Here is a 27,453-nt window from a genome sequence, read left to right on the forward strand (position 1 = left end):
TTCTGGAACTCTCATTTCCAGGATAAAAGACAACATTTTAGTTGGAATTAGGCTTTACATAGTCAATAGTGAATTACATTTATCCCACGGGGGATAAATGGACAAACTGCATTTCCCCACCTATTAAAGGGAAGCTCTAAAAATTCTCTCCACTGAGAAAGGGTAGGCAGACTTGGATACCCATTCTCACCAGGAGAGCCCTGCCAGCAAGAATTTTCTTGCTCCAGAGTACACCCACAGATGGGGAGATTGGGTTCAAGGACATACTTTAGAGAGAAGCTCCACCTAACGGCAAACCACTTTTCTGCAGCAGTGAAGAACGTTCATACTCATCTTGGTCTACTGAGTATCACAGATTAGAACTGGAAGGGAAGCAGATTTTATTTTCAAACAGAAACAACTATAGGATTGCATTGCTTAGACCACCAAGAAAAATAGGCAGGGATTGAGGACTGATACTTGGTACTTATAAATTACACATCAAAAGAATGTCAAGGCAAAAGTGAAGATAAAGTAGAAAAGAACACTTTCATTAATCAAGGCCTTGTTCCCGTTTCATAATTATTAACTAATTATAAGCTTTTATTTATGTCACAGAATGTATAAGAAAATTACAATCACTTTTCTATATTTGAGGTTGGCCTAAGATCAATATTTTCAATTACTTCCACATGAGTGTTATTCAGGGATTAATAATAATTATTATTATTTTATTATTTCTTTAAAGATTTTATTTTTAAGTAATCTCTAGACCCAATGTGGGGCTCGAACTTACAACCCTAAAATCAAGAGCTGTATGCTCTACCCACTGAGCCGGCGAAGCACCCCAATAATTATTTTTAAAAATAGAATCATAAATAGAATACTGATTAATTACTGTTTTTCTTATACTATAGATATCAATTTTATTTAATCTTAAGACTATAAGATACATAGGTATACCTATATCTGTTTACAGATAAATAATACCATTATCTTACATTTGTGTAATGCTTTACAGTTTTTCAAAGCATTTTCACTCACTATCCCTTCCACATACATCATTTCCTCTGGTTCTGGGCAAGCAGTGTTCCCATTTCATATAGGCAGGAAAGGAGGCTTATGTAACTTGCTCAAGGTGAAACACTAAGATTTTGTGACTTTGATTTTGGTGATTTTTTTTTTTTTTGCATTATATCATGATGCTTCTCGTATTATACTGATAGTTGAGATGTCACTATTTAGCTTAATTTACAGGACTCTCTTGATGATGCTGGTTGAACTAACCCCCCATCAACTGACTAGTCTAAAGGGGCAAGCATTTCCCCACATTTCACATGGTCTGATTACCTCTGTCTCAAGTGAACGATCTACTATCCAGGTATGAAAAACATGATGAGAAAACATTAAGCTATTATATTACTCAGACAAAGGGCCATTTTCACACCTCTCCAGGTAACAGAAACTGCCAAAAAAATCCCAAACAAAAAATCATAGTAATGCCTGTTATCAAGTCAAAATTGGATACCTTCTGTTTCTTTGTTGTGGTGAAGAATGTTGTCTGGATTCCTTCCACCTAAAGACCTGCTTATTAGACCTGTGGCAGAACTCCGCATCTGATTTCAGCCTTGGGGAAGCAAAGCAGACAAAACTCAAAAGCTCAATTTTCTGGATGGTATGGCTGATTCAACGAGCTCTTTTCTGCTTCTGAGTCTGCTGGCCAGGAGACCTGGATATGATAGGGCTTCAGTTCCTCAGGAGGGAGAGAATCTGGGGCACTGCTCATGAGGTCGTGCCCCCTGAAGGATTTGGGGAAGGCTATGACATCTCTGATGCTTGGTGCTCCAGTGACAAGGCATATCAGTCTGTCTAACCCTGGAAATAAAATACAAAGGTAACAGATGAGAATGTAATCTAAGGCTGGGAGTGACTAAGATTTTCCACAAAGGTTGTAGAGAACTTCTAAGTAAGAATCTTTAACAAGTTGCAGCCAAGCAGAGTTCCCTGCCTTTTTTAGGGAACTTATGTTTGTTTGAAAGGTTCTTTTCTGTCTTATTCTAGAAAAATGCTGAAGATGAATATTCACATGCTCAAATTAAGTCACAGCAATTAATGAGTCCTTAGCAAGGGTTTTCTAAAGGTTGACAAAAATCAGGTGCTGTGCAGGGCACTCCCAAGAACACAGATGGACGTCCTTGCTGTCGAGGGCCTACAATCTAGGTGAGCTTCCAAGAATTTCTCACACTCCTCCTTGCTTGATAAAACAAGCAAGGTGAGCAACCATGGCGGAAGGGCACCGGCATATTCCTACTTTCACACAAGCTGAATACTATGGAGCAGTGTCTCTCAGATACCTATGAATGTGTCCGTGAGCCCCCAGGGATTTGAGCAATACTGACTTAAGACTGAAGTTTTATTCTATTAAGAAAGCTTTCAAATGCAAATTATCAGTCAAGTTTTACCTTTAACTGGTAAAGTACATTTTAAACATATATCAACGAAATGAAAATACGAACTTAAATTCTTACAGAATTCTTGGGCTCACACCCTATTCTTTTTACCCCCACCCGCTCCTCCTCTGCCCCTGCCTGGAAACTGAGCCCAAATCTGAGACATACGGATGGTTATGGAATGAAATTTAGCTTGTCAAAGGATAGTTGTTTACCTAAGGCAATTCCTCCATGAGGGGGTGCCCCAAAACCTAAGGCCTGGAGCAAATGGGACAGCAATTTCACATCTTCCTGAAATTCAAAACAGAATTCAATTTGAATACACGCTGAGGGTCCACAGTAAGCTTAGGCAATAAAGGAAAAAAACAGGTGAGTTAAAAAAATACCTTAAGAAGTTTACAGTTTAGCAAGAGAGTAGGACTAGTCACAGATATTAAAACATGCAGAGAAAGTCCTGGCACTCAGTAAATGCAGCCAGTATTATACTGGGAATGGGAAGAGGGTAACGCCAATCAAGAACATGAAGATGTGGGCTCTGAAAGGTGGGATGAAGAGCAGGGAACTGTCCTATCACAGGGCCAAGGGAAGAGAACATTATTAAGAGAGGAACAGTGTCAAACGCTGCTGGTAGGTGGGACAGCTTAGGGGCCAAGAACAGGCCACTGGATCTGGTGGCTATGCAAGTTAACTTATGTGGGGCAATGTGTGTAGAAATGTTGAAAGTGTATCTGACAGTGGTTCTCTCACCAGGCTACAGATCCAAAACAAGTGGGGAGCTTTTAAGGAAGGAATGCTAAAGCCTCACACAGAGCCTTTTATTTAATTGATCTGGTGTGGAGTAGTGGGGTGATTTTTTTTGTTTTTAACACTTTCCACTTGATTCTGTTCCAATGTGCAGCAGGGCTGAGAACCAATGGGGGCAGGGAAGAAGCAGAAGCAATGAATTCTCACTGACTCATTTAAGAAGCTTAACAATGAAAGGAAGGAAGAAATTCGGCTGGGAAACTGATGACTGGATGCCTTGAGTTGGGAGGAGAAACATTAAGGGAGGTCACAATGTCTGCAAGGCTAACGGGGAGTCTAGGGTTTTGAGTTCTCCAATCCTGTCTTCAAATAAAATTCTTCCATCCTACTTCACCCCTGTTAGTTAATCCCACAAAATGATCTCTTGGGATCAGACTCTGAGACATTTGCTTTCCTGAAATCTATCCTGGCCTTCTATGGAATCATCAAGAAACTGCAGGTTTTTAGGCCTGCATCTGTAGAGACTCTTCTTTTAAAAATCCTGATTATGCCACTTTCTATCACTAAAATACCTCCCTGCCCGTATTAAATGATACAAAATTCTTTCAAGCCAGGCTCTTTCTCTAGCATTATCAACATTTCCATGCATTTCTGACCGCATCATTTTTTTGTGCAGTGTGGTGGTTCAGAGCTTAGGAGCTTGGGCTCAAAGTGCCACCCTGCCTGGATTCCAACAGTGGCTCAGTTTACTTCTGTGCTGTGTAACTCTGGGCAGATTAATTAATCTGCATCAGTCATTCATCTTTAAAATGGGCAGAACAGGGGTATTTATCTCAAAAAGTAATTGTGAGGATTAAATGTGTCTGTGCATATAAAGTACTTAGTGCCTGGCACATATGATCAGTACTAATGAACGGCTCTTATTACTTTTCAAAGTCTTACACTAAAGGTACAGAGACAAGCCAACACTGTTCTGTATCTAGTGAATCCTTCATTCATACCAATTAAAAAAAAAAAACAACCCCACATACATTCTGGAAGGCAGCTATGCTTACCACTATATCATCAATGCTGGCTAAAACAACAAATATTCTGGTTAAAAAAAAAACACAACAGGTTAGAAGATGATGTTACCTTCAGTAATGTTGCCAGAATGTAATGCTGGAGCTCTGCATCATGAATTCGGATAGAACCACCGCCTATCTCACTGCCATTTAAAACCAAGTCATAGTGTTGGCTACGGACCTAGAAGATTCCCAGAGCCTTTACGTTAGAGAAAATTTCTAGTTTTCTGTTCTTCTACAGGTTGAAGACAGCGAAGTTACTTAGAGACAACGTATTCACTATGGGCTCAAACCCGACCATCTCTTCTGAGGCTTCCAGAACTGGGTCAGACTGTGAAATCGAAACATCTTTGCCTGTGTTTCCACATTTCCCTTTTATTTGGAAGTACAGATACGGTACCTTCTTGGGTTCAGTGTATAGGAGCTGGAGGTCACTGGGGTGGGGAGCAGTGAATGGGTGGTGGGCTGACTCCAGCTCTCCGGGATTTTCCTCCTTGGGAAGGAAGAGTGGGAAATCCACAACCCAAAGGAAAGAGAACAGAGCTGGGTCACGGAGCACCAATCCTCTTGCTTCTAGAAGGTCGGCACATTCCAGTCGTAATTTTCCCAGCACAGAGCACTGCAAAGAGAAGATACAAATGTTGACTTAACCACTGTGACAGAGTAGGCAGCAAATGACACAAGCTGGACTCTACAGCCAGGCCATCCTCTGAGAAGGGATTAGACAATTAATAGATGAGACACTCTGAGCCTCTCAGGAGACAGAGCTGAGGATGATCGGATTGAAACATGGTTGAGAAGGATGGTCACACTCGGCAGGCAGATCGGGTGAGGATTTGATGACACGGTGACTGAGGGCACAGACACCCGAGCCTGACTGACCTGGGTGTATCTCAGTTTGGCTACTGACTCACTTCTCTGCACCTTTTCCTAGGGGACAATGGAGATCAACCAATCTACTCCAAAAAGCTGTTGAGAACATCAAGTGAGACTCGGCATGTGAGGTGCCATATCCATGGCGGCTATTCTGTGAATATTTTCCTGACTGCTCCTGCAGGGTGTGGTGAGGCTCTGAGCAGTGCCTGGCCCACAGCTGATGGCCCGTAAAAGTTGGCTATGATTAGAGGGGCAGTACGGGTAAGAGGTCTGTTTGAGAGTGTGAGTTTTGAAACCAGACTTCATAGATTAGAACCCTGGCTCCCCTACTGCCTAGCTGCGTGTGAGCAAATTTCTCATCTCCATGCCTCAGTTCTCCTTTTTTGTAAAGTATTTTATTTATTTATTTGAGAAAGAGAGCAGAGAGCACAAGTGGGGAGTGGGGGGAAAGGGGCAGAGGAAGGGGGAGAAGCAGGCTTCCCGCTGAGCAAGGTGTCCAATGTGGGGCTCGATCCCAGCACCCCGAGATCATGACTTGAGCTGAAGGCAGACGCTTAATCGACTGAGCCACCCAGGCGCCCCCATGCCTCCGTTTTCTTATCTTAGAATGGTAACTTCTCTCCGATAAGGTTGTCATGAGGGTTAAATGAGTTAATATACACAAAGTACACAGAACAGTGCTGAGCAAACAGAAGCGCTCACTAAGTGCTAACTATGATATGCAGAGCTTCCCTGAGAAGGGAAACCATGCCTGGAAACATGCATAGGGTGTCACTTTATGGCCTATTCTAGCTTACGTTAAATATGCACCCAGGGTACTTGCACTGTGACATATTCAGAATCTAATGCTATTCCTCCTAAGTCTGGTTTCTAGTTGTTTCAAGGAGTCCCAGTAGGAATTGGAACAGTACCTTCCTGAGAGTGGAATGACCAAATGAGTTTGCAGCAGGATACTTATATAATACAAAATCCCAAGTTCTTTTGTAAGAAACTCATTGACAGTAAAATTTGTAATTAACTGGTGCATTCCCCAGCAAATTTATCAGGGCTGTTCGTGGCTGGTATTAAAAAATAATGTCGATAAATGAATTCATTATAAACATGACTGTGGTATCAAAACAAATTTGTAATTAAATAGCTTTCTTCACTCCACTATTGCAGGAGAAGGGAAAGACAGTGGGTTACATTTATTTATTTATTCAAAAGAAGTCTTTTAAAATTTATATAAAATTTATATATTTACTTATTTAAAGTAATCGCTACACCCAACGTAGGGCTCGAACTCATGACCCCAAGATCAAGAGTTGCATGCTCTTTCGACTGAGCCAGCCAGGTGCCGGGTAGTGGGTTACATTTAGCACTGAAACTGACCTCTGAAGCTTTTCCTCTGGAACAAACAATGATATGTACAGAACAAATACAAATTAAAAGAATGGACTTGATAAAGTCAGATACCACTGCTATACAGAAATCATATTATACTTTAGTGCGAGAATGAATTTATATCACACTTGACCTTTCCAATATATTTTCAATATTCATGTTTGACTTATATTCCATACTTCTGTACATTTTACAATGATCTTTATGGCTAAGTCCACTCCACAGATCACCAGGCATAGTGGAGCTCATCACCTCCCAGCTGCTGCTCCTGAGGAGGAAGGGTCCTGCCTTGACCAAGGAGGGCCAGAGATGTCTGCCAGCCCAGTAGCCTTCCAACAGTCTGATCTCTCCCTCCACAGTTTTAGGAATGCATTATCTACAAAAGTTTGGGATTACCAAAATATCCTAATCTGCAAAACCTGGAAAATGAAAATATTTTTTCACAGCCCTACAAGAAATACCACTGGACCTTTACCTGAGTGACTTTCCTAATCAGAGCCAGATCTAATCTGTGTGAACAATGCCAATCCTCACAATTATCACTGTGTGAGCAGTGCTGATGGAGGCTGGGAACTGATGAAGAAAACTCTAGTTCTGATACAGTGCATTGTTTGTAAGTGCTGAAAGGTATTTATTAATAGCAAACTCATGTAGAGCAGCCCCAACATTTTATGAAATTAAGTCAGTTTTAAATATGTACTATGTACGTAGGAGAAGAGAGGCACCATGCAGCATCAACAGCACAGATGTTCACAGGTAGTGTTTCTTACTGCTTTCTCGTGCTCCCCGGCAGCTAGCAGGACCACATCAGCCTCTTGGATTTCCATGAGTCTGATTAGTCCTGATCTTTGCTCCTCCAGTATGGACTGAGCAACTGGAGTATTCCAGTTTCTATCGGCTTTCGGGAATACAGGTAAGACTTCCTGTGATAAAGAAAAAGACTTTAGTCACATTTTCTTAAAAAGTGGGGGTGATTTATTTTTCTTGTCGTAGAAAGATTTCTTGTTCCCAATAGAACACGGGATGATCTTCATTCCCTCCCTCGACCCCTTCAAAATGATACTAGAGGAATTACAAAAGTAATCTCACTATAATCAAAAACAAAAGGGAATAAAAGGTGGGAGACACCAGCAAAGAGGTTTCTGCAAATTTGTGGCAGGCTGCAAATGAATGGAATAGAACGATTATAGCAGCAAGATGCAGGAAGTTCTGGCCTGGAGAAAAATGGAGTAGTCTCACCACAGAAGGAACTGATTTTACCCTGCAGAAGCCTCGAGAGTAGGCTCAGGACTCTTAAGAAGCTTTGGTTTCACAGGGTAATGGCCAATGGCTCTGCTGCTCCCCCTAAACTGAACCTACCCATTCACAAAGCCCCTGCAAGCACCCTGTGTTCCCAACCAGCTTAAAAAAATGTTTTTTTTCTTTAACTAAGCTCTACACCCAGTGTGGGGGTTGAACTCAGGACCCCTGAGATCAAGAGAGATCAAGAGAGATCAAGAGTCGCATGCTCCCCCATTCTGTGGGTTGCCTCTTTGTTTTGTTGACTGTTTCCTTTGCTGTGCAGAAGCTTTTTATCTTGATGAAGTCCCAAAAGTTCATTTTTGCTTTTGTTTCACTAGCTTTTGGAGATGTATCTTGAAAGAAGTTGCTGTGGGCGATGTCAAAGAGGTTACCACCTATGTTCTCCTCTAGGATTTTGATGGATTCCTGTCTCACATTGAGATAAAGGGCTGGTATCCAAGATCTATAAAGAACTTCTCAAACTCAACACCCAAAAAACAAATAATCAAGTCAAAAAGTGGGCAGAAGATATGAAAAGACACTTCTCTGAAGAAGACATACAAATGGCTAACAGACACATGAAAAAATGTTCATCATCATTAGCTATCAGGGAAATCCAAATCAAAACCACATTGAGATACCACCTTACACCAGTTAGAATGGCAAAAATGGACAGGGAAAGAAACAACAAATGTTGGAGAGGTTGTGGAGAAAGGGGAACCCTCTTACACTGTTGGTGGGAATGCAAGTTGGTACAGCCACTTTGGAAAACAGTGTGGAGGTGCCTCAAAAATTTAAAAATAGAGCTACCCTATGACCCAGCAATTGCACTACTGGGTATTTACCCCAAAGACACAGATGTAGTGAAAAGAAGGGCCATATGCACCCCAATGTTCATAGCAGCAATGTCCGCAATAGCCAAACTGTGGAAAGAGCCGAGATGCCCTTCAACAGATGAATGGATAAAGAAGATGTGGTCCATATATACAATGGAATATTACTCAGCCATCAGAAAGGATGAATATCCAACTTTTACATCAATATGGATGGGACTGGAGGAGATTATGCTAAGTGAAATAAGTCAAGCAGAGAAAGTCAATTATCGTATGGTTTCACTTATTTGTGGAACATAAGGAATAGCATGGAGGACATTAGGAGAAGGAAGCGAAAAATGGCGGGGGCGAATTGGAGGGAGAGATGAACCATGAGAGACTATGGACTCTGAGAAACAAACAGGGTTTTAGAGGGGAGGGGGGAGGGAGGATTGGTTAGCCCGGTGATGGGTATTAAGGAGGGCATGTACTGCATGGAGCACTGGGTGTTATATGAAAACAATGGATCGTGGACCACCACATCAAAAACCAATGATGTATTGTATGGTGACTAACATAACATAATAAAATTAAAAAAAAAAAAAAGGTCACATGCTCTACCAAGTGAACCAGTCAGGCTCCACCCCCAATCAGCTTTTTAGATACTTCGTTCTGGGAGGTGGGTGGAGGACAGGTGAAACAGGTGATGGGGATGAAGAGTACCGGGCATTGTAAGGAAGTGCTGACTCACTAAATTGTAAACCTGAAACTAATATTAAATTGTATGTTAACTAACTGGAATTTAAATAAAAACTTAAAAAAAAATGCCTCCTTCTAAATATATACAACCAACAGTCACCATTCATCAACGAAATTCTGCAGTATTTAAAAAAAAAAAAAAAAAAGGACCCAAAGGAGGTAGTTTAGGTAGTTTAGGGACCAAAGGAGGTAGTTTAGGGACCAAAGGAGGACTGAATCATCAAAGGCCCTCAAAAATATATTTTATCAATAAAATGAGAATAATATATGATGGAAAAAACCAAAAAACAGCTATTGGGACATAAACATGACTGCTAAAAAGAATTCAACAGAAGAGTTGAAGAAATCTCTTAGTAAGAATAAAAAGGATGAAGAAGGGGTGCCTGGGTGGCTCAGTTAGTTGGGCGACTGCCTTCGGCTCAGGTCATGATCCTAGGGTCCTGGGATCGAGTCCCGCATCGGGCTCCCTGCTCGGTGGAGAGCCTGCTTCTCCCTCTACCTCTGCCTGCCACTCTGCCTACTTGTGCTCTCTATCTCTGTTAAATGAATAAATAAAAAATCTTAAAAAAAAAAAAAAAAAAAAAAGGACGAAGAAAATGGTGGGAAAGAACATGGGGGAAAAAAAGAGACAAGTTAAGTTACAATAGGAGGTCCGAATAGGACTAAAAGAAATTCCAAAAAAAGAGACTAGAGAAAATGATGAAGTAAAAACAATTAGTAATAGAACAACTTTCCACAGATGAAAGACATGAGCCATCATATTGAAAGGGCCCTTCTAGTGTACAACACACGAATGTAAAACAACCCAAAGGTACATAAACTGAAATTTTGGAACATCAAGAATCAGGAGGCTGAATGCTTCCAAAGGAAAACAATCAGGTTTGCTGTAAAGGAATAAATTTGTATCAGCATCAGGCTTCTCAGCAGTAACAGCAGGTACCACGGAAAAAAACAATGCCTTCAACAAGTTAAGGCTGTGCTAATATAGTAGCCACCACTCACACGTACCTATTTAAATTAACTGAAGTGAAACAAAATTAAAAATTCAGCTCCTCAGGTATACTAGCCGCATTTCAAGCATTGGATGGCTACACCGGCTAGTGGTTACCATACTGGACGATGTAGATGCAAAACATTCCCACCATCACAGAAAGTTCTCTTGGACAGCACTGTTCTTTCTCTATTTTCTTTCCTTCCTTCCTTCCTTCCTTCCTTCCTTCCTTCCTTCCTTCCTTCCTTCCTTCCTTCCTTCCTTCCTTCCTTCCTTCCCTTCCTCCCTCCCTCCCTTTTCTTTCTTTCCTTTCTTTCTTTTCTCTCTTTCCTTTCTTTCCTTCCTTCCTCTCTCTCTCCCTTCCTTTCTTTAAAGATTTATTTATTTTAGAGAGAGAGTGAGCTTGCGCAAGAGGGCAAGTGGGGGGAGGGGCAGAGGGAGAGAATCTTCAGGCTGACTCCGCATAAGTGGGAAGGCTGATGCGGGGCTCGATTCCATGACCCATGAGATCATGACCTGAGCCGAATCAAGAGTCGGAGGTTCAACCAAGTGAGCCATCCAGGTGCCCCAGACAGCACTGTTCTAAAGGGATAGGACTGCCAATTCTGAATTTTATACTAAGCTAAATGAGTAATCAAGTGTGAGGTTTTGAACATAAAGACATTTTTAGACAAAGCAAGTGTATCTCTTGCACGCTTTCTTAGGAAGTTACTTGAGGATATACTCCAACACAAATAAGACAGAGGAAGATCTGGGATCCAGGAAGAGTGGTTTCAACTCAGAAGAGGAATGGAGAAAAGGTCCAGAAAGACAGCTGTGCAGAAGGGACAGAGTAACTAAGGCAGGCCTGTGTGTGGGAGCTTCATCTATCGTGCAGGAAGTTAAGAGATAAAATTTAAAATGGATAAGTAAAAACAAACACAAACAAACAAAAACACTAGTATGTAGATATATTTCTAAGACCGGAGACGTTCTGGCTGCTGTGGGACTGGTGTGATGTGAGCTGGAACACACACTTGTTGCTTATCATTAGTAATCCTTTACTATTTGTGTTTTTAACCCTGCGCATGTAGCATATTGCTAAAAATTCACATACATATTAAAAATAAAGCCAAGTTAAAATATATTAATAAATTGAAAAAACAGAAGTAGTGCCCATTTCTTCTATAAAAATCCAGTTAATGAGAAAGGGTAAAAAAAGAAAAGAGGAAAAGAGATGAGGAAAAGAAGAACATGTAGTAAGAGTTCCATCAACTGAAGGCTACTGAAGTTATTAACCTTTGGGCTTATTTCCTGGTCCTGTCGATCCTAGATGCAGACTTCAAACACTAGCAACATGAAAGTAAAGAAACAAAATTGGGAGATCTAGAGTTTCCACTTTTGAATTTTATCAAAGGCATAAAACAAACCTAAAACATTATCTGCTATTACCATCCTTTCATAAAAGAACATACATTTTTACAACAAAGAACAAGAAGTAAAGGATAATTCTTTAAATTCATTTAGCTTTATGAAAAGCTTTTTATATTGCTCTGACTTTTCTCATTTTGCCTTGACCCATTTGGAAACCATTATCCTAATCTTTCTTTCTTTCTTGTTGAAAAATCCCTTTGAGCCTGAGGTATGAGGCTTGGCTTGTGGTGGCAGCAGAGGTGGTCCATTTTCAGTCCACAAATACTGTGTTTTTACCTGGTTATGATCAGTGTTTATAGAATTCTGTATTTGCCTTTTCTTACGAATCATTACAACATGAACATGTCCCCCATACTATAAACTCTTTGGAGACAAAGTTTTAAAAAGGAACTTTAATATTAATTCCTTTGATTATACCTTAATTTATTTAATCATTCCCATATAATTTCATCTTATCCCTGTTGTAAAGGATACTATAGTAAGCATACTCTCCTCACATTTAGAATGTTTTCTACAAAGCATGTCACGGAAAATTAATGACTCAGAGGGTATGATTATTTTTAAAGTTACTGATTCCGAGAAGGCTGAGGCAATTTCCAGGTCCAGTGACAAGGTAAGAAGGCCTGTTTCCCACTCCTGCTCCTTTGTAGTTCAGTTCCTCCATTCACCAAGCCAACAACACACAATGTGTTTGTCAAAGGTGGATTCAGAATTTTAAAAAGGATATGGGAAGAACAATGAATACAGGCTTTCTTTCAAAACTTGGGCACATGGGGCTCTAATCTAATCTTAACTGGATTAAAACTCCACATTTATTTTATTTATTTTTTATTTTTATTTTTTATTTATTTTTATTTTTTTTAAGATTTTTATTTATTTATTTGACAGAGAGAGACACAGCGAGAGACGGAACACAAGCAGGGGGAGTGGGAGAGGGAGAAGCAGGCTTCCAGCAGAGCAGGGAGCCCGATGCGGGGCTCGATCCCAGGACCCCGGGATCATGACCTGAGCCGAAGGCAAACGCTTAACGGCTGAGCCACCCAGGCGCCCCTATTTTATTTATTTTTTAAAGATTTTTATTTATTTGAGAGAGCAAGAGAGTGAGAGAGCCACAAGTGGGTGGAGGAGCAAAGGGAGAAGCAGACTTCCCAGTGAGCAGGGATCCCGACATGGGGCTTGATCATGACGTGAGCCGAAGGCAGATGCTTAACCATTTAACCAACTGAGCCACCCAGGCATCTCTTCACATTTATTTTAAAAACTATGGTTGAACTTCCACATTCTGATTAATGGTGAATTCAACTATCTAAGTCAAAGTCCTAGAGTCATGCCCTGGGATTAGATGAACTTTAAAAAGAAGAAAAGTAGAAAAATGGTCTGAAATAACAAGACCTCAAAACTAGTGATTGTATAAAGAGCTCAAACACTTACTAAAAATATGGAATCCCTAAAAGGAAAAAAAAAACCTATTGTAATTAACTCCTTACCTGATTAAAATGGTCAGCTGCAAATTTTCTAATGGATTCAATGTCCTTCCTTTTTAAGTATTTCTGAAAAGAAAAGTAAACTCAGCTTCATAAACATGTCTATGGTATCAAATAGGATACAAATACATTTTGTGTCCTTCCATCACAAGAGGATTCAATGTAAAATTTAATTTCTGCTTCCAAATGACAACACTTTAGAGCTTGTCACAGAGCTTATTACCCTCCCCCCTTAATTACACAAGTCTCATTGGAAACGGCTATGAATGTATTCCACAGAACAGCCTGCATATGGAATACGTGGGGTACATGTTCAAATCTTTACAACTGAACTGTGTAAGAAAAAATAACTTTCAGATCAGAAAGAGGACTCAGAATTTGCTTATTTCAGGTGCTTAAAATTCTTTGTATCTTACTCTTTCTAAATTATCTCAATGCCTTTGTAAGTGAGACATGAGGACTATCATCATAACTAATATTCTCGGGGCACTAGACTAGGTATGGGAGATACAAAAAAGTGGAGACACGGTTCACAATCCTTCACTTCTTATAATCTGCTCGGGGAAGACTGGACATACTCAAATTGAGGCGAACAATAATACCAAGCAGTATATGTGACACTGAGCTTACCTGCACGCATTCATTATGTCTGGACTAGAGTACGGACACGGATTACTTTCCACTAAACATGTGAAGTGAATAAAAAGTAATGAGAATGAATTCTTATTCCCATTTTGAATACACTAATATGCTCAAATGAGTCGCTTTTCAAAATAGTAATTTTGTTCAAAGTCCTTCTGGAACTCTTCTCAAATTCTGTTCTAAGCAGGTGTGGTAACTATGGAAAACAGACGTGTTTCACCATCTCAGAGTCAGGGGTTGCCTAGCCCGGCCACTCTTTCTCCCACCCTAACGTCCCCTCCCTTTTGCTTTTCACAGCTCCACCTCCTGGCCCTCCCACTGTTATTAATGCAGTTGAATGCAACTGAGACCAGGGATCTCTGAAGACCCAGAACAACATGCAAGGGTGATGCTGGAGCTGATATGGGCTGGGAGCCTTTGGATAAACTGAGGCTGGAGGACATATGAACACTATTTCATGCTCATCACTGGTGGGAATGATGGCAAATGAAGTAGAGGAGTACTTTACAGAATTTTTTAAAAGAAAGACAAAAACTCTAGATCTTGAGTGTAAATTCACACTCACAGGGTTTTATTCTCTACTTATAGTTTCAGGGACACTGTTTTAAAATATATATTCTTTTTCTTTCTTTTTTTAGAAAGAGGGGAGGGGTAGAAGGAGACAGAGAGAGAATCTCAAGCAGGCTCCACGCTCAGTGCAGAGTCTGATGTGGGGCTCAATCTCAGGACCCTAAGATCATGACCTGACCCGAAATCAGGAGTTGGACACTTAACTGACTGAGCCACCCAGGCGCCCCTAAAAATATATATATATATTTTAAAGATTTTATTTATTTGCGAGAGAGAGAATGAGAGACAGAGAGCATGAGAGGGAGGAGGGTCAGAGGGAGAAGCAGACTCCCCGCCGAGCAGGGAGCCCGATGTGGAACTCGATCCCGGGACTCCAGGATCATGACCTGAGCCAAAGGCAGTCGCTTAACCAACTGAGCCACCCAGGCGCCCTAAAAATATATATTCTTAAAAAAAGAATTGTTCTTCTTGAAGTTTAAATGTGCCAGTGTTGAACATTGAACATATTTACTTCCCAAATATACATCCTAGAGAAACAGAACTGCGAGTCACTTACTGCTCCTTCAGAGATACATATGGCTTTGACGGCTCCTTGGGGTTTACTAAGTGCATCTTGAAGAAATCCAACCTCTGTGTTTCTGAACATATCACTAATATCTACGATCTATAAAACAGCAACAAAAAAAGGTAACTAAATGTGAAGTAATTTTTATCTCAAAAAATTTTACAAACAAGATTCTAAAGAAGCAAGTAGATCTTACTAAGTTAATGTTTACAGAGCACCATCAGTTTTTACTGGGTTGAGCACTACGACAGGGGTTAATCTACTAATGTATTATTCATCATTAATTCATTTAATCAGTACAACAAGAGTATGAGATATGCACTCTCATTATCCCCATGTAATACAGGAAGAAACCAAGCACAGAGAAGAAAGTAACTCGGCCAAGATAACACAGAGCCAGAACCTAACCTAAGAAGTCTGACTTAAGCACCACTATTCTAGATTACAGAAGAAGAAATAAGGAGTGGTTAAGTTGGCAGCTCTAAGTAGGCAGTTAGAACATTTTGTATATTTTTTCATCCCAAGAATCGAGCACTGCCTATTTATAGATGAAGTGGAACTTCGATTTCTAAGGAATTTGCACTGAGAACTGAGATAGAGAAATGCCACCAGCATTATAGACATGAAGGGCCACTGCTTTCTAAGAGCAAATAATGAGAGGCTTGCTAATGGAAACTGCTTTATATAAATTCTACTCTTACCCCTAGTTAAAATATGTACAGATCTTACTAGTTTGAATAAACATTTCCATGTTTGAGCTCTTTATAGGCTAGGGAAAAAGAATAACTCTTAATCATTTGCCTTCCAAGTGCCATTTTAGATTAAGAAAAATTGAAGAGGAAAGAATAGGTTTTTTTTCCCCCTTTCAAGTGGTCATCCATGTCCATATAATTAATAAGTTGTCAGTAATAAAAACCTTATGGCAAGAACCTTATTCTTGGAAATGGTCTAGGAGCATAGGAGATAGGACAAAAGTACTGTAGTGCTAACATGCTTTTATTCTCTCTTGCTATAGCTTGATAACAAGCTAAAGTAACAACAAAAAAATATGATATAACAATGTGTGTAACTGGTTGTAAATTTCAAAGTGGTTTAAAAAACTGCAAGAGTATGGTGGGACAGAGTCCTGGAAAAGTGAAGAGAAGTACCTTCATCCCAAAGCGAGTGTCAGGTTTATCCGTTCCATAGCTGGCCAATGCCTCAACAAAAGTCATAGAAGGAAAAGGAACCACTAGAGGATCTTTGTCATTGGGCCAGGAATACTGGAGCAGGCCCTCAATTAGGCTCCGGATTCCGGTCTGGTCTACAAAAGACATCTCTATGTCAATCTGAAACCAAAATAACATATGGAAACTAACTTGAACAGCCACCATATTAATATGTACGTATTTATACATTCCTCTGGTTTCAAGTTACCATAGGATTCTGCACATAAATACTTAATACATGGGTGTGGGTTGGGAGGATAAATGTTACTGTACATCTGTTTTGTGTTAGGCATTATTCTAAGGCTTTATATATATCAACTTGTTTAGTTCCCATCACTCTCCTCATGGCTTAAGGCTCAGAGAGGCTTTGTAACTTGCCTGTCTACATGCACTTAATAAGTAGTGAAACTACACTTGATCCCAGGTTTGTCCAACTCCAAAGCTTATGATTTTTGCGCTTCACCACTTTGATTAACACGCTATCACATAAAAACCAAATCATGACAGCTTTGATGAGTCTAAAGATTAGACAGATTAAATACCAACATACAGAATTCTTGGTTCTTTTTTTTTTTTTTAAGATTTTATTTATTTGACAGAGAGAGACACAGCGAGAGAAGGAACACAAGCAGGGGGAGTGGGAGAAGGAGATGCAGGCTTCCCGCCGAGGAGCCCGAAGTGGGGCTCGATTCCAGGACCCTGGGATCATGACCTGAGCTGAAGGCAGACGCTTAACGGTAGAGCCACCCAGGCGCCCCAGAATTCTTGGTTCTTAATGTATAAGAGATTTGTTTTAAAGAATTTTATCCTAGCAACGACCATTAAAACACTGCAGGAATCTTTGGCATTTCTTAGTTGATGACCATACGTGTTATAAAAAGGACACATGAAATGGATCAAAAATTAAATAGTGTCTCAACTGCAGGTTAGTTTAATTAAATATCTGATGGATAAAATGTAATGAGAAGTAAAGCGCTGGCATACACTAGAGCTCTTGCAGGTTTGGTTCCAGACTGCTGCAATAAAGCATAATCACAATAAAGTGAGTCAAATTAATTTTTTGGTTTTGCAGTGCCTATAAAAGTTATGTTTATCCTATACTGTAGTCTATTAAGTGTGCAATAACATTGTCAAAAAATGTATGTACCTTTATTAAAAAATACTTTATTGCTAGAAAATACTAACATCATCTGAGCTTTCAGTGAATCACAATCACTGATCACAGATCACCAAAACAAATATAATAATGAAAAAGTTTGAAATATTGTAAGAATTACCAAAACATGACATAGAGACACAAAGGGAGCAAATGCTGTTGGAAAAATGGTGCTGATCCACTTGCTCTGAAGGGTTGCCACAAACCTTCAATCAGTAAACAATGCAATGTCTGCGAAGCACAATAAAGCGAAGTACAACAAAACAAGGTCTGCCTATATATAAAATTACTGCCCGGTCTGGAACCACTTGGCTGGCACAAGGATGACTGAGTAAGAGACAAAAGTGAATATAACTTAGTACCTGAGTAAACTCAGGCTGTCGGTCTGGTCTTGAACCTTCATCTCGGTAACATCGGGCAACCTGAAAATATCTACAATTGAAAAATAGTATGAATTGAGTCATGATTCTAGGAAGATACACACACTTTTCCCCAGAAGTTCATGGTAGTGCAGTCTACGAAATAAGTTAATAATGGTACCTAAAGGACATAAGAAATTTTAAAATTCTTTATGATGCTCTAATCTAATCAGATATACAGTAGACCCATAAGAAACTAATATTCTATACATTGTTTTAAAAATATACAATGGCACCTTTCAATATTCATATATTAGATTGGCATGCAAGGCACTTATGCTTCTTTATATATACTCTTTTGCTCTGACCAAATCAAAATACTTATTGATCCATGACTACACTTGAGCTTTTTTGTGCTATGCCATTTCCATTCTCATCTTCATCTGCTGAGATGCAGCACTGTCCCAAAAGGCCTTGCTCACAAAGTTTTTTTAATAATATTTCCCCAAACAATACCTAGTTTGCAACCTTCAACAAACTTATTTTTGGGTTCTATCATAGTTGGCAGTTGGTTTATTTATTTATTACCCTATTCTGTCTTACTACATTCATTAACTCCTGGACAGCAAAACCTTTTCTTTCTTGCTTGCTTTCTTTCTTTCTCTCTCTCTTTTTAGGTAGGCTCCATGCCCACCTTGGAGCCCAACTCAGGGCTTGAACTTACAACCCCGAGATCAAGATATGAGCCAAGATCAAGAGTCAGACACTTAACCAACTGAGTCACCCAGGCACTCCTAAGACCTTTCCTTTTTTGTTTTTAATTCCCTGCACATCTACTAGCATAGAGCTTTGCACATGGCGGCCACCCAATACATCTTTACTAAATAATGACTACAAATGTTTAGGGTTTTTAACAAGTGTTTTCCAAATGCTCATACATTTTCTAACTTCTTTTAAGAGATCAGATAACTTTGTGTTTCCTTTTTTCCTCCCCACCTTCCTCCCCTTTCTTTTTCTGACAACTTACTACTAACATACAGAAGGCTCACCTGTCTACACCACCAACCATCAGAAGCTGTTTAAACTGTTGAGGACTCTGAGGGAGACAATAAAACTTTCCAGGTTCCCTGGATGGTATTACAAACTCTTTTGCACCCTTTAATGAGAGGAGAGCAGAAATATTGTTAAAAAAACCTGGACCTAAGACCTGGTGGAAGTTGATACTTCAGCTCATCAATGAAGTTAACTAAAGAGCAAATGACAGAGATCATCTCTTGCTCATCTTTTAGTCCCCCAAAAGGCTTGCACACAGTAGGCTTCTAACAATGTTTGTACATGGTAAGTAATAAATGCGTGCTTGTTGAAATGAATTCCCAATTCTGTTATGAGCTGAAAGAATTTTGTGCAATTCCTATCTAATAATTGCTAACTGCTTTTTAAAACTATGTTTTTATAAAAGTCCATGGACTGTATAAATATCAATGTTTAGAAATGTCAATTCTTATTGATCAAGGAGTTTATTTTCTTTTAAGTTTTTTTTATTTATTTAAGTAATCTCTATACCCCATTTGGGGCTTGAACTCACAAGTCTGAGATCAAGAGTCACATGCTCTCCTGACTGAGCCAGCCAGGCACCCCACAAGGGGTTTATTTTTAAGGAAAGAATTCATTATTGATTTGCATTTATAAACCTCAAGGGAAAGAAAACTCATGTAGAATAAAAGTGTTCTGACTCAAAATACTGACCCATATAATTTTCTCAACTCTTAACAAAACCTAGTTAATGTGATCATTGTGAAATAATAAAATACATGAAAAAAATACAGCCACATGAATATAAAAACAAAGTGGTCCTATTTCAGAACTAATAGGACATTATTAGTAGGCTGATTTAAGGGATATACATACCCCAGGAGTCCTCTTAAACAATGTTGGTGTTTCTATATCCACAAATCCTAAAAAGAGAGAAGCATCAGAAATTACTAGATAGGAATTTGTCAAGTATGTTGTCTAGGGTACAGTTCAACAAATCAAATCTGAGGCTACATTTTAATTAGGAATTTTGACTGAAAGAAATTACCAAGCCTACTGAATGCTGATTTCCACACATCCAAGACAGAAGCTGAGGATTTTCATAAAACCCTATTTGGCTCATAAAGTGACACTTTTGTCATGAAATAATTCCAACTGTTTGATGGATTCTTGTTTACTGAACTGTTTTCATTTTCTAGATGTTCTGCTAGGATAGCAAAAATAACTCAAACATAGTAGAAAAACCTCCAGGACTGATTGAAGAGTCTAGTTTAATTCATAGGACATTTCTGAGCTCCTAACAAATTAGTATAAGCGTGATAAAAAATTAAGAAAACTCATAAATAACAACCAAAGGGCTTTTCTACCTTCAATGCAATATCTTTAAAAGACTGTATTTGGGACCTAGTAGAACTAAATTATGTTCTAAGTTACCAAATTATGCTCTAGGACAAAACACTGGAAATCACCTTTTTTTCAAAAACTGCTTTACACATTAAGTGAATTCCAGAGCTCTGGCAACTTCTGACCCAATGATGCTAAAGAGAGATACAATAAAATGCTGAATAAAACAAAAGAAGATGCTGAAAAGTTCTAAAGAACATTTAGGCATGTCCTTTACCGTGTAGATTACAGAGATACTCCCGCATTTTCATGACCATCTGGGACCTCAGTCGCAGGTTATACTGCATTTGGAAACTACGCAAGTCTAAGTAGCGATACTGCAAACGAAGAGCCTCTGTTTTCTAAACAAATTGAAAGATTTTAATGTTTAAATATTCTTTGAATATTAAAGAGATATTAACTTTAATACAGAGCGTGGATTTTCAAAAACTTCAGTTCTATCTTTAGTTTCCACTATTTGCGAATACAACACCATCCTTAATTCCTACAGCCTCTAAGTTTGTTACTAGCATAGATTTTACGTTTTTTTAACTCTTCTTTATTATTAACATCGCCCTTCACTGACTGAAATTTGCCTACCCTCACTAAACATTTATCCATTTATTTAAGCCCATAGTTGAGTCTTGAAAAATACATTTAAAGACTTCAAAGATCATTTAAAAATATACACCAGAGTAGGGGTGCCTGGGTAGCTCAGTAGGTTAAGCATCTGCCTTTGGCTCTGGTCATGATCCCGCGGTCCTGGGATCGAGCCCCGTGTCGGGATCCATACTGAGCTTCTCTTCTCTGCCATTCCCCTTGCTCGTTCTCTCTCAAATAAATAAAATCTTTTTTTTTTTTTTAAGATTTTATTTATTTATTTGAGACAGAGAGAATGAGAGAGAGAGAGAGAGCACATGAGAGGGGGGAGGGTCAGAGGACGAAGCAGACTCCCTGCCAAGCAGGAAGCCTGATGCGGGACTCGATCCCGGGACTCCAGGATCATGACCTGAGCCGAAGGCAGTCGCTTAACCGACTGAGCCACCCAGGCGCCCAATAAATAAAATCTTAAAAAAAAAATACACAAGAGTAAAAATAGCTATGACATTATCACCTAAGTGGGAGTACAGGTGTGAGAAATGCAAGGAAACCCCCCCACTGTTGTACTAGTAGAAATCGGTAAGAAGGTTTGCTTATTTTCAAAGCTGTACATCTCTGCAGCTCTCTGTGCTGACTTTTTTTTTTAAAGATTTTATTTATTTATTTGAGAGAGACCAGCGAGAGAGGGAACACAAGCAGGGGAAGGGGGAGAGGGAGAAGCAGGCTCCCCGCGGAGCAGGGAGCCCGATGCGGGGCTCGATCCCAGGACCTTGGGATCATGACCTGAGCCAAAGGCAGACGCTTAACGACTGAGCCACCCAGGTGCCCTGTTCTGACAACTTTTTAACCAGAAGTAGAACTGTCATTTCTTTCTGAAAGCTTAGCTGGGGGAAAACTGTATATTTCCTTTTCTCTCCCGCCACAGAAAGGTCAACCAGATAATTATATTGCTTTTTCTAATTAAAAGATTAAGTACTGAGAATTTAAATGTGACACTAAGTGGCCATACAGTTAATTTAAAAACCGTTGTATAGATCAGTTTACAAATTAGATGTATAAACATCTTCAACTGTAGATAATTGTTTCAAAGCTACAGATTATCAGGGTACACTCACCCAGAGCTATTTAGCTTCGGCAACCCCTCAAACTTGGGCAAAGTACATCCTAAAATACAGTAATCAGATTTATATGCTTGCAAAGTCAAGCAAACATTTTATCACTGTTAGAGCCTGAAAGTTAATAGATGCAGGATCTCCTATGCCGTCTGGCTATTTCCAAGCTAGACACAAATTTCCTTTCAAAGTGTAAAACAGCAACAAAAAAACCTGAAAACACCACCTCAAGTCTTAAAGGTAGACCCATGTTTCGAGCTGTCTGAAAAAGCAGCCTAGGTGTTTAGGAACTGCAATGGCTTACTTCAGAACAGCACAGAACAGAACACTTCACGATAGGTCCACAAAAAAATGCTTAATTTTGTAGAAGTTAGTTTTTCTTTAAAAAACTCTGAAAACACTTTACCGGTTACCAACATTTTCTAGATACTCTATTTTATTAATAACAGAGGATGGCACCTTCACAAAGTCCTTAATTTCAAAGGGCAGCTTCTTGCAGGAATTCAGAAGTTCAGCTGTTTTAACTTTGATTTCGATCTCACCTGTTGGCATTTTCTTAAAGAGAGAGAAGAAAAGACCTATTTTTTAAAAAAAATCACTCATCAGGACCTGTACACAGTGATCATTTGTAAAACGCATGCATTTACTTACATATGTAAAATGTGAGGGTGCGTATGGCGTGTAGTCTAAAGCATCAATGTCTGTGCGTGATTTTGACCTTTTTTTTTTTTTTTTCAGAGAGACACAGCGAGAGAGGGAACACAAGCAGGTGGAGTGGGAGAGAGAGAAGCAGGCTTCCCGCGGAGCAGGGAGCCCGATGCGGGGCTCAATCCCAGGACCCGGGGATAATGACCTGAGCCGAAGGCAGACACTTAACGACTGAGCCACCCAGGGGCCCCTGATTTTGACATTCTTACGCATATCTGTGGTCGATGTGCTCACTGACAGATGTCTTAACATGCCTGTGCACATTGGTGTGTTTGTAGTGAAGATTTTGGAATCTGTAGGTTCATTTGTGGAACCTGCAGAAATCTTAGTGCCTGATGTCTAATAGGTGCTTGGTGTCTGTTGCCTAAATGTGTAGAGTGCACACATATACAGGTAAAATTTACATAGACCGCTTCTTAACTACTAACTGGATTCTCTTGTCCTGGAGGTCGGGAAATTACTGTCCCAGACACTTGCACCACAGATTCCACAGGGGCTTCACACAAAATCTTCTTCACAGAAGCAGCTGACTACAGAATGAGAGAGAAAAACAGTTCCGACAAACAAATGAATGTAGAGGAATATGTAGTTACCGCAGTCTATGGTTTAGAAAAATATTAACACTCATAGCTTAATTGCCATAAATACTGGGGCTGCCCTTAATGACTTTCTTAAAGAATTTGGTAAATTGCATTGCCATTTTGACTCCATATAATACAGCAGGTAAACCTGTTAAGGGTTTTAGAATGTTTTCCTTAAAGGAAAATAAGGGGAAAAATGATTGATGGAAACAATTCCTACATACTTTTAAGGCAACTGTCTCCAGAGTTAGTCTTAGGGGCAGTTACATCCAATAGAAATAATGGAGTCCAACTGAAAGGAATTCTCCTGGGTTAGCTATGCTCGTCTCTGGATCCTGATCCCTGAAAGATAATTCATTGCTCTTTACTTACTTCAAAGACTAAGAACTGAGTAAATCACACATTTCTTAGGTATAAAGCATTTGTAAACATTACCACAAGAGAAACCAATATAGCTCAACAAGCATGATGAGAGCTATTTTACCTAATTTTAATGCTAATTTTTTTTTGAGCAGGTGGTACCGTAAACGTGGCTCAAAATTCAAAGGGTATAAATAGATATACCGTAAAAAGTTGCCTTTCCCAGAGTTTGCCAATGTTACCAGATATGTATGTATTATTCCAGGAACATTTCATCACACACACACACAAATACTTATCCAACATACTAAGCATAGCATCAGAGAGACTTTCAGATAACAGTAGGAAACCTTCTATTACCTCCTCCTGGGGAATGACAACTTGAACAAGCCCATGGAAATCTCTCAGGACCAGGAAGATGTTTTGCCTGATCAATGAAGAAAATGAACATGTTAAGGCCAAAATCTCTGAGCCCAAAATTTTAAGGAGGCAAAACAAATTAAACAAACAAAAATCCATGCAATTTCCCACGTTCTTTTTATAATAATTATGTGTTTTCATTATGTGCTACATTCATGCAATTATCTATGTAGCTTATTAACGGAAAAAAACCCAGACTTTGCATTTGTTATTTTCTTAATCATCTATTTTTAAAATTTTCTAAAAAAGATTTTATCTATTTATTTGAGAGAAAGCACAAGCAGGGGGAGCAGCAGAGGGAGAAGGAGAAGCAGGATCCCTGCTGAGCAGGGAGCCCAACATGGGGCTTATCCCAGGACTCCAGGATCATGACCTGAGCCGAAGGCAGCCACTCAACCGACTGAGCCACCCAGGTGCTCCTGTTTTTTAAAAAATTTTTAAGTAAACTCCATGCCACAAGCAGGGCTCGAACTCACAACCCTGAGATCCAGAGTTGCACACACTCCCACTGAGCCAACCAGGCACCCCAGGCTTTTCATTTTCAATTTCAATTTTTACTGGTTATATATTCAGCTTACTAAAGTTATCCAGATGGCTTGTCAGTAAAAGGCAAACTTTTAATTTTCATTGGCTTAAGTCTTTATAAGAAAATTTTATTAAATTTGGAAACTTTTCATGTATTAAAATCCACAAATATTTTAGGATATGAGAAATATCCAATTATAGCAATATAAATTTTTGAAATATAGCAATATAAACTTTTTTTTTTAAGATTTTATTTATTTATTTGACAGAGAGAGAGAGAAAGCACAAGTAGGCAGAGAGGCAGGCAAAGGGAGAGGGAGAAGCAGGCTCTCCACTGAGCAGGCAGCCCGATGTGGGGCTCGATCCCAGAACTCTGGGATCACGACCCGAGCCGAAGGCAGCCGCTCAACCGACTGAGCCACCCAGGCGCCCCACAATATAAACTTTTTTTAAGATTTTATTTATTTACTTGAGAGAGAGCAAGCGAGAGAGAGCACGAGTTGGGGAGAGTGGCAGAGGGAGAGGGAGAAGCAGGTTCCCCGCTGAGTAGGGAGCCTGATTCGGGGCTCGATCCCAGGACCCCGGGGACCATGACCTGACCTGAAGGCAGACACTTAACCGACTGAGCCACCCAGGTGTCTCTATAAACTCTTTTCTTAAAAGATAAAAACTACAATTTTCTAGAGGTGGTCCAACTACTAATACTTCTATAAACCATCAAAAAGGTCTCCCAAATCCGAACATTTTAGCATTCAACCTGCATTTCTCATACTATCCTTAGTACCAGGAAGAGGTACAGAAAACCTCTTCAGATTTTGAGTTCAGAAATCACCAAATTTATGGGTCAAATATCCACCCATATGGAACATATTCTTCAGGAAGGCCACACAGTCTATGTATTTTGGAGCTCTTCACTGTTAATTAATGTACTATTCAGGTATGTGCTGGAATATAGAGAACAACAACAAAATGGGCTTTAATCTTAAGGAATCACTGTTCGTGTTTTTACGCTTTTTCTCTACCTAAATTTAGAATAAAATAAGCTTTTTCATGCTACTGAAGCTTACCAGGTGGCCCACTCCCAATTACTGGTCCTCGGAACTCTTCAACTCGAGTAAGCTAAGGGACATTTCAATCCACTGGTGGAACACACTGTTATCACACCCTTCAACAGATGCCACTCCAGTGATTCTGTTTGGGTCTTTCAAAACAAATCTGAAAACTCAGTGAATTCTGAGAATCCTATAGGAGTTGAGAAGCTTTTGTTGTTCTGAGTGATTGAAAATTAATAAAAGTTTGGAACTGACTGAGGGAAAACAATCTCCAGGCATTCTTTTTTTTGGGGGGGTGGGAGGGGCAGAAAGAGTATCTTAAGCAGGCGGATCCCATCTTGGTGCTCTATCTCACGGCCTTGAGATCATGACCTGAGCGGAAATCAAGAGCTGAAAGCGTAATGGACCCAGCCACCCAGTCACCCCTAACCACCAGGTATTCTAAGCCAGTTTACCTTCGGTATTGAATCCATCCACACAAAGTGACTTCTTGGCCTAAGTGAGAAGAACGCAACTCTCCACACGTGTTGGTCCGAGCAACAAAGCTACTGAATTCTTTAAAGGAAAGCAAGATTAAAAACATATGATTTGCAAACTGCTTGAAAATAAAGACGCTCAAATTATATCATCTTAAGTATTTCATGACAATGAATGAAATTCATAAAGTTGAAGTATGTAATTTGATTCAGTCACTATTTAATTTAGCTGCAAATGTGTCAAAAGCCAAGTGAATTAACAGTCTTACTGTAAATTTTTGCCCTGTGTTAGGAAATCTAAACTTTGATCACGTAGCATTTGCATTGAGACCTAAAATTACCCTATTTTTAATAGTGCACATTCCTTTCCAAAATGAAATGAGGTTTTGGAATAACGGGTTTGATGGTATGAATCTAGAGTGAAACCAGTCACTTGCACGCTAGAAAACATTCTCAAATGTGAAAGAATTTTTTAGGCTTATTAATAGCATCAGCTAAAAGCAGAATTCACGCGGTTACTTTTAAAACTCCGGACAAAAATCTACATTATAAGAAATGGAGAGTGAATGATCTGCCTCTACACATAAGGCTACCCAGTTCAGACTACAGGAAAATGGAGTAAGAGCACTCTGACTGCAGAGACCAGGAGGAAGTACTGTTTAAAGAGGACAGAACCCTTCACTGCTTTCACCTGGAGTTCTCCTCTGTGAACCGAGCACCAGCGTTCTGGAGAGAGAACCCCGGATCAGGTGGGTGATCCTTCCGGTGGGTGTGGAAAAACCCCTGCATAGCCGACTTAACCAACAGGAGAACATGTTGGAGCCGCAGGATGGCGAGAGACGCTCACGAATCCCAGGCTGCCGGTGTTGGATGATGATCAAAAGTCACTTTTGGAAATACACACAAATCCCTTAAAATGCTAGTTGTTCTCGCTCTCTTCTCCAATATTTAAGCCCTTCTCCGCTGAACAGTCAAGTACACGTGTCTAGAAACTAGATAAATCTACAAGTTCTTCGGGGCCCTTGGGAAGCGGGTAGGGGAAAGAGCCTTTTCCCACCTCCAATGCATCAGTTTCCACTTCTAACCAACCGAACTGCGGCCCCAGAAGAGCCGAGAGAACCTTCCAGACAGCAGGGCAGAGTGGGACTCCTCCGCGACCATACAGAGGCGGAAGGGGTTGACCACCAACTGCCCGCCCTTCCCTTCCTTCCACGCTTCTCCGAAGGTTCCCGCAGGCCGAACTTGGAAAACAAGAAGGAACTCAGCCTCAGGTTTTAAATCTCTCCGACCTGGCGGCCGTCCTCGGGTCTTCAGAAAGAGGAAGGCCAGCAAGCCCGAAACCTCCTCAGGTCCAGAACCCACAGCCGTATCCCCGCTGAGAGCCAAGCGCTCCTCGTTCGGCTCCGAGAGCGCTCAAGTTACGGTGGAGGCATTCAACCAATCAGAGCAGAGGTGCTGCCGCCATGCT

The 27,453-nt window shown here is 40.0% G+C and overlaps 1 protein-coding gene across 2 annotated transcripts; it reads right to left on the reverse strand.

Moving 5' to 3' along the window:
• Positions 1 to 784: 784 nt before the first annotated feature.
• On the reverse strand, positions 785 to 27,375 carry DARS2 (aspartyl-tRNA synthetase 2, mitochondrial). Of its 2 annotated transcripts, XM_035010777.1 has the most exons (17): positions 26,677 to 27,375; positions 25,965 to 26,064; positions 23,873 to 23,939; positions 23,000 to 23,101; positions 22,323 to 22,418; positions 20,390 to 20,513; positions 19,645 to 19,691; positions 18,786 to 18,892; positions 17,740 to 17,809; positions 16,162 to 16,341; positions 15,005 to 15,112; positions 13,240 to 13,302; positions 7,267 to 7,419; positions 4,638 to 4,856; positions 4,308 to 4,418; positions 2,645 to 2,720; positions 785 to 1,854 (listed from the first exon to the last, which is right to left on the reverse strand). In XM_035010777.1, exons 1-17 carry the CDS (start codon positions 26,798 to 26,800, stop codon positions 1,640 to 1,642), a joined length of 1,962 nt encoding a protein of 653 aa, XP_034866668.1. In that variant the 5' UTR covers positions 26,801 to 27,375; the 3' UTR covers positions 785 to 1,639. The 2 variants fall into 2 exon arrangements, with proteins under 2 accessions (XP_034866668.1, XP_034866669.1); XM_035010778.1 differs by lacking the exon at positions 2,645 to 2,720 and having other exon boundaries at positions 1,814 to 1,854; positions 26,677 to 27,373.
• Positions 27,376 to 27,453: the final 78 nt, after the last annotated feature.

This window comes from Mirounga leonina, unplaced genomic scaffold (assembly GCF_011800145.1).
Source record: "Mirounga leonina isolate KUSES-001 unplaced genomic scaffold, KU_Mleo_1.0 Mir_154, whole genome shotgun sequence".
In the NCBI taxonomy this organism is placed as follows: domain Eukaryota; kingdom Metazoa; phylum Chordata; class Mammalia; order Carnivora; family Phocidae; genus Mirounga; species Mirounga leonina.

What these genes read in the sequence shown, in the direction of transcription:
- DARS2 (XM_035010777.1), bottom strand. Translation starts at nt 26,800, where the DNA reads ATGTTCTCCTGTTGGTTAAGTCGGCTATGCAGGGGTTTTTCCACACCC. An exon ending in TTGTCATTCCCCAGGAGGAG is followed by an intron (nt 23,102 to 23,872) that starts GTAATAGAAGGT and finishes CTCATTCTGTAG; the next exon opens with TCAGCTGCTTCTGTGAAGAA. An exon ending in TCATGGAGGAATTGCCTTAG is followed by an intron (nt 1,855 to 2,644) that starts GTAAACAACTAT and finishes TTTTATTTCCAG; the next exon opens with GGTTAGACAGACTGATATGC.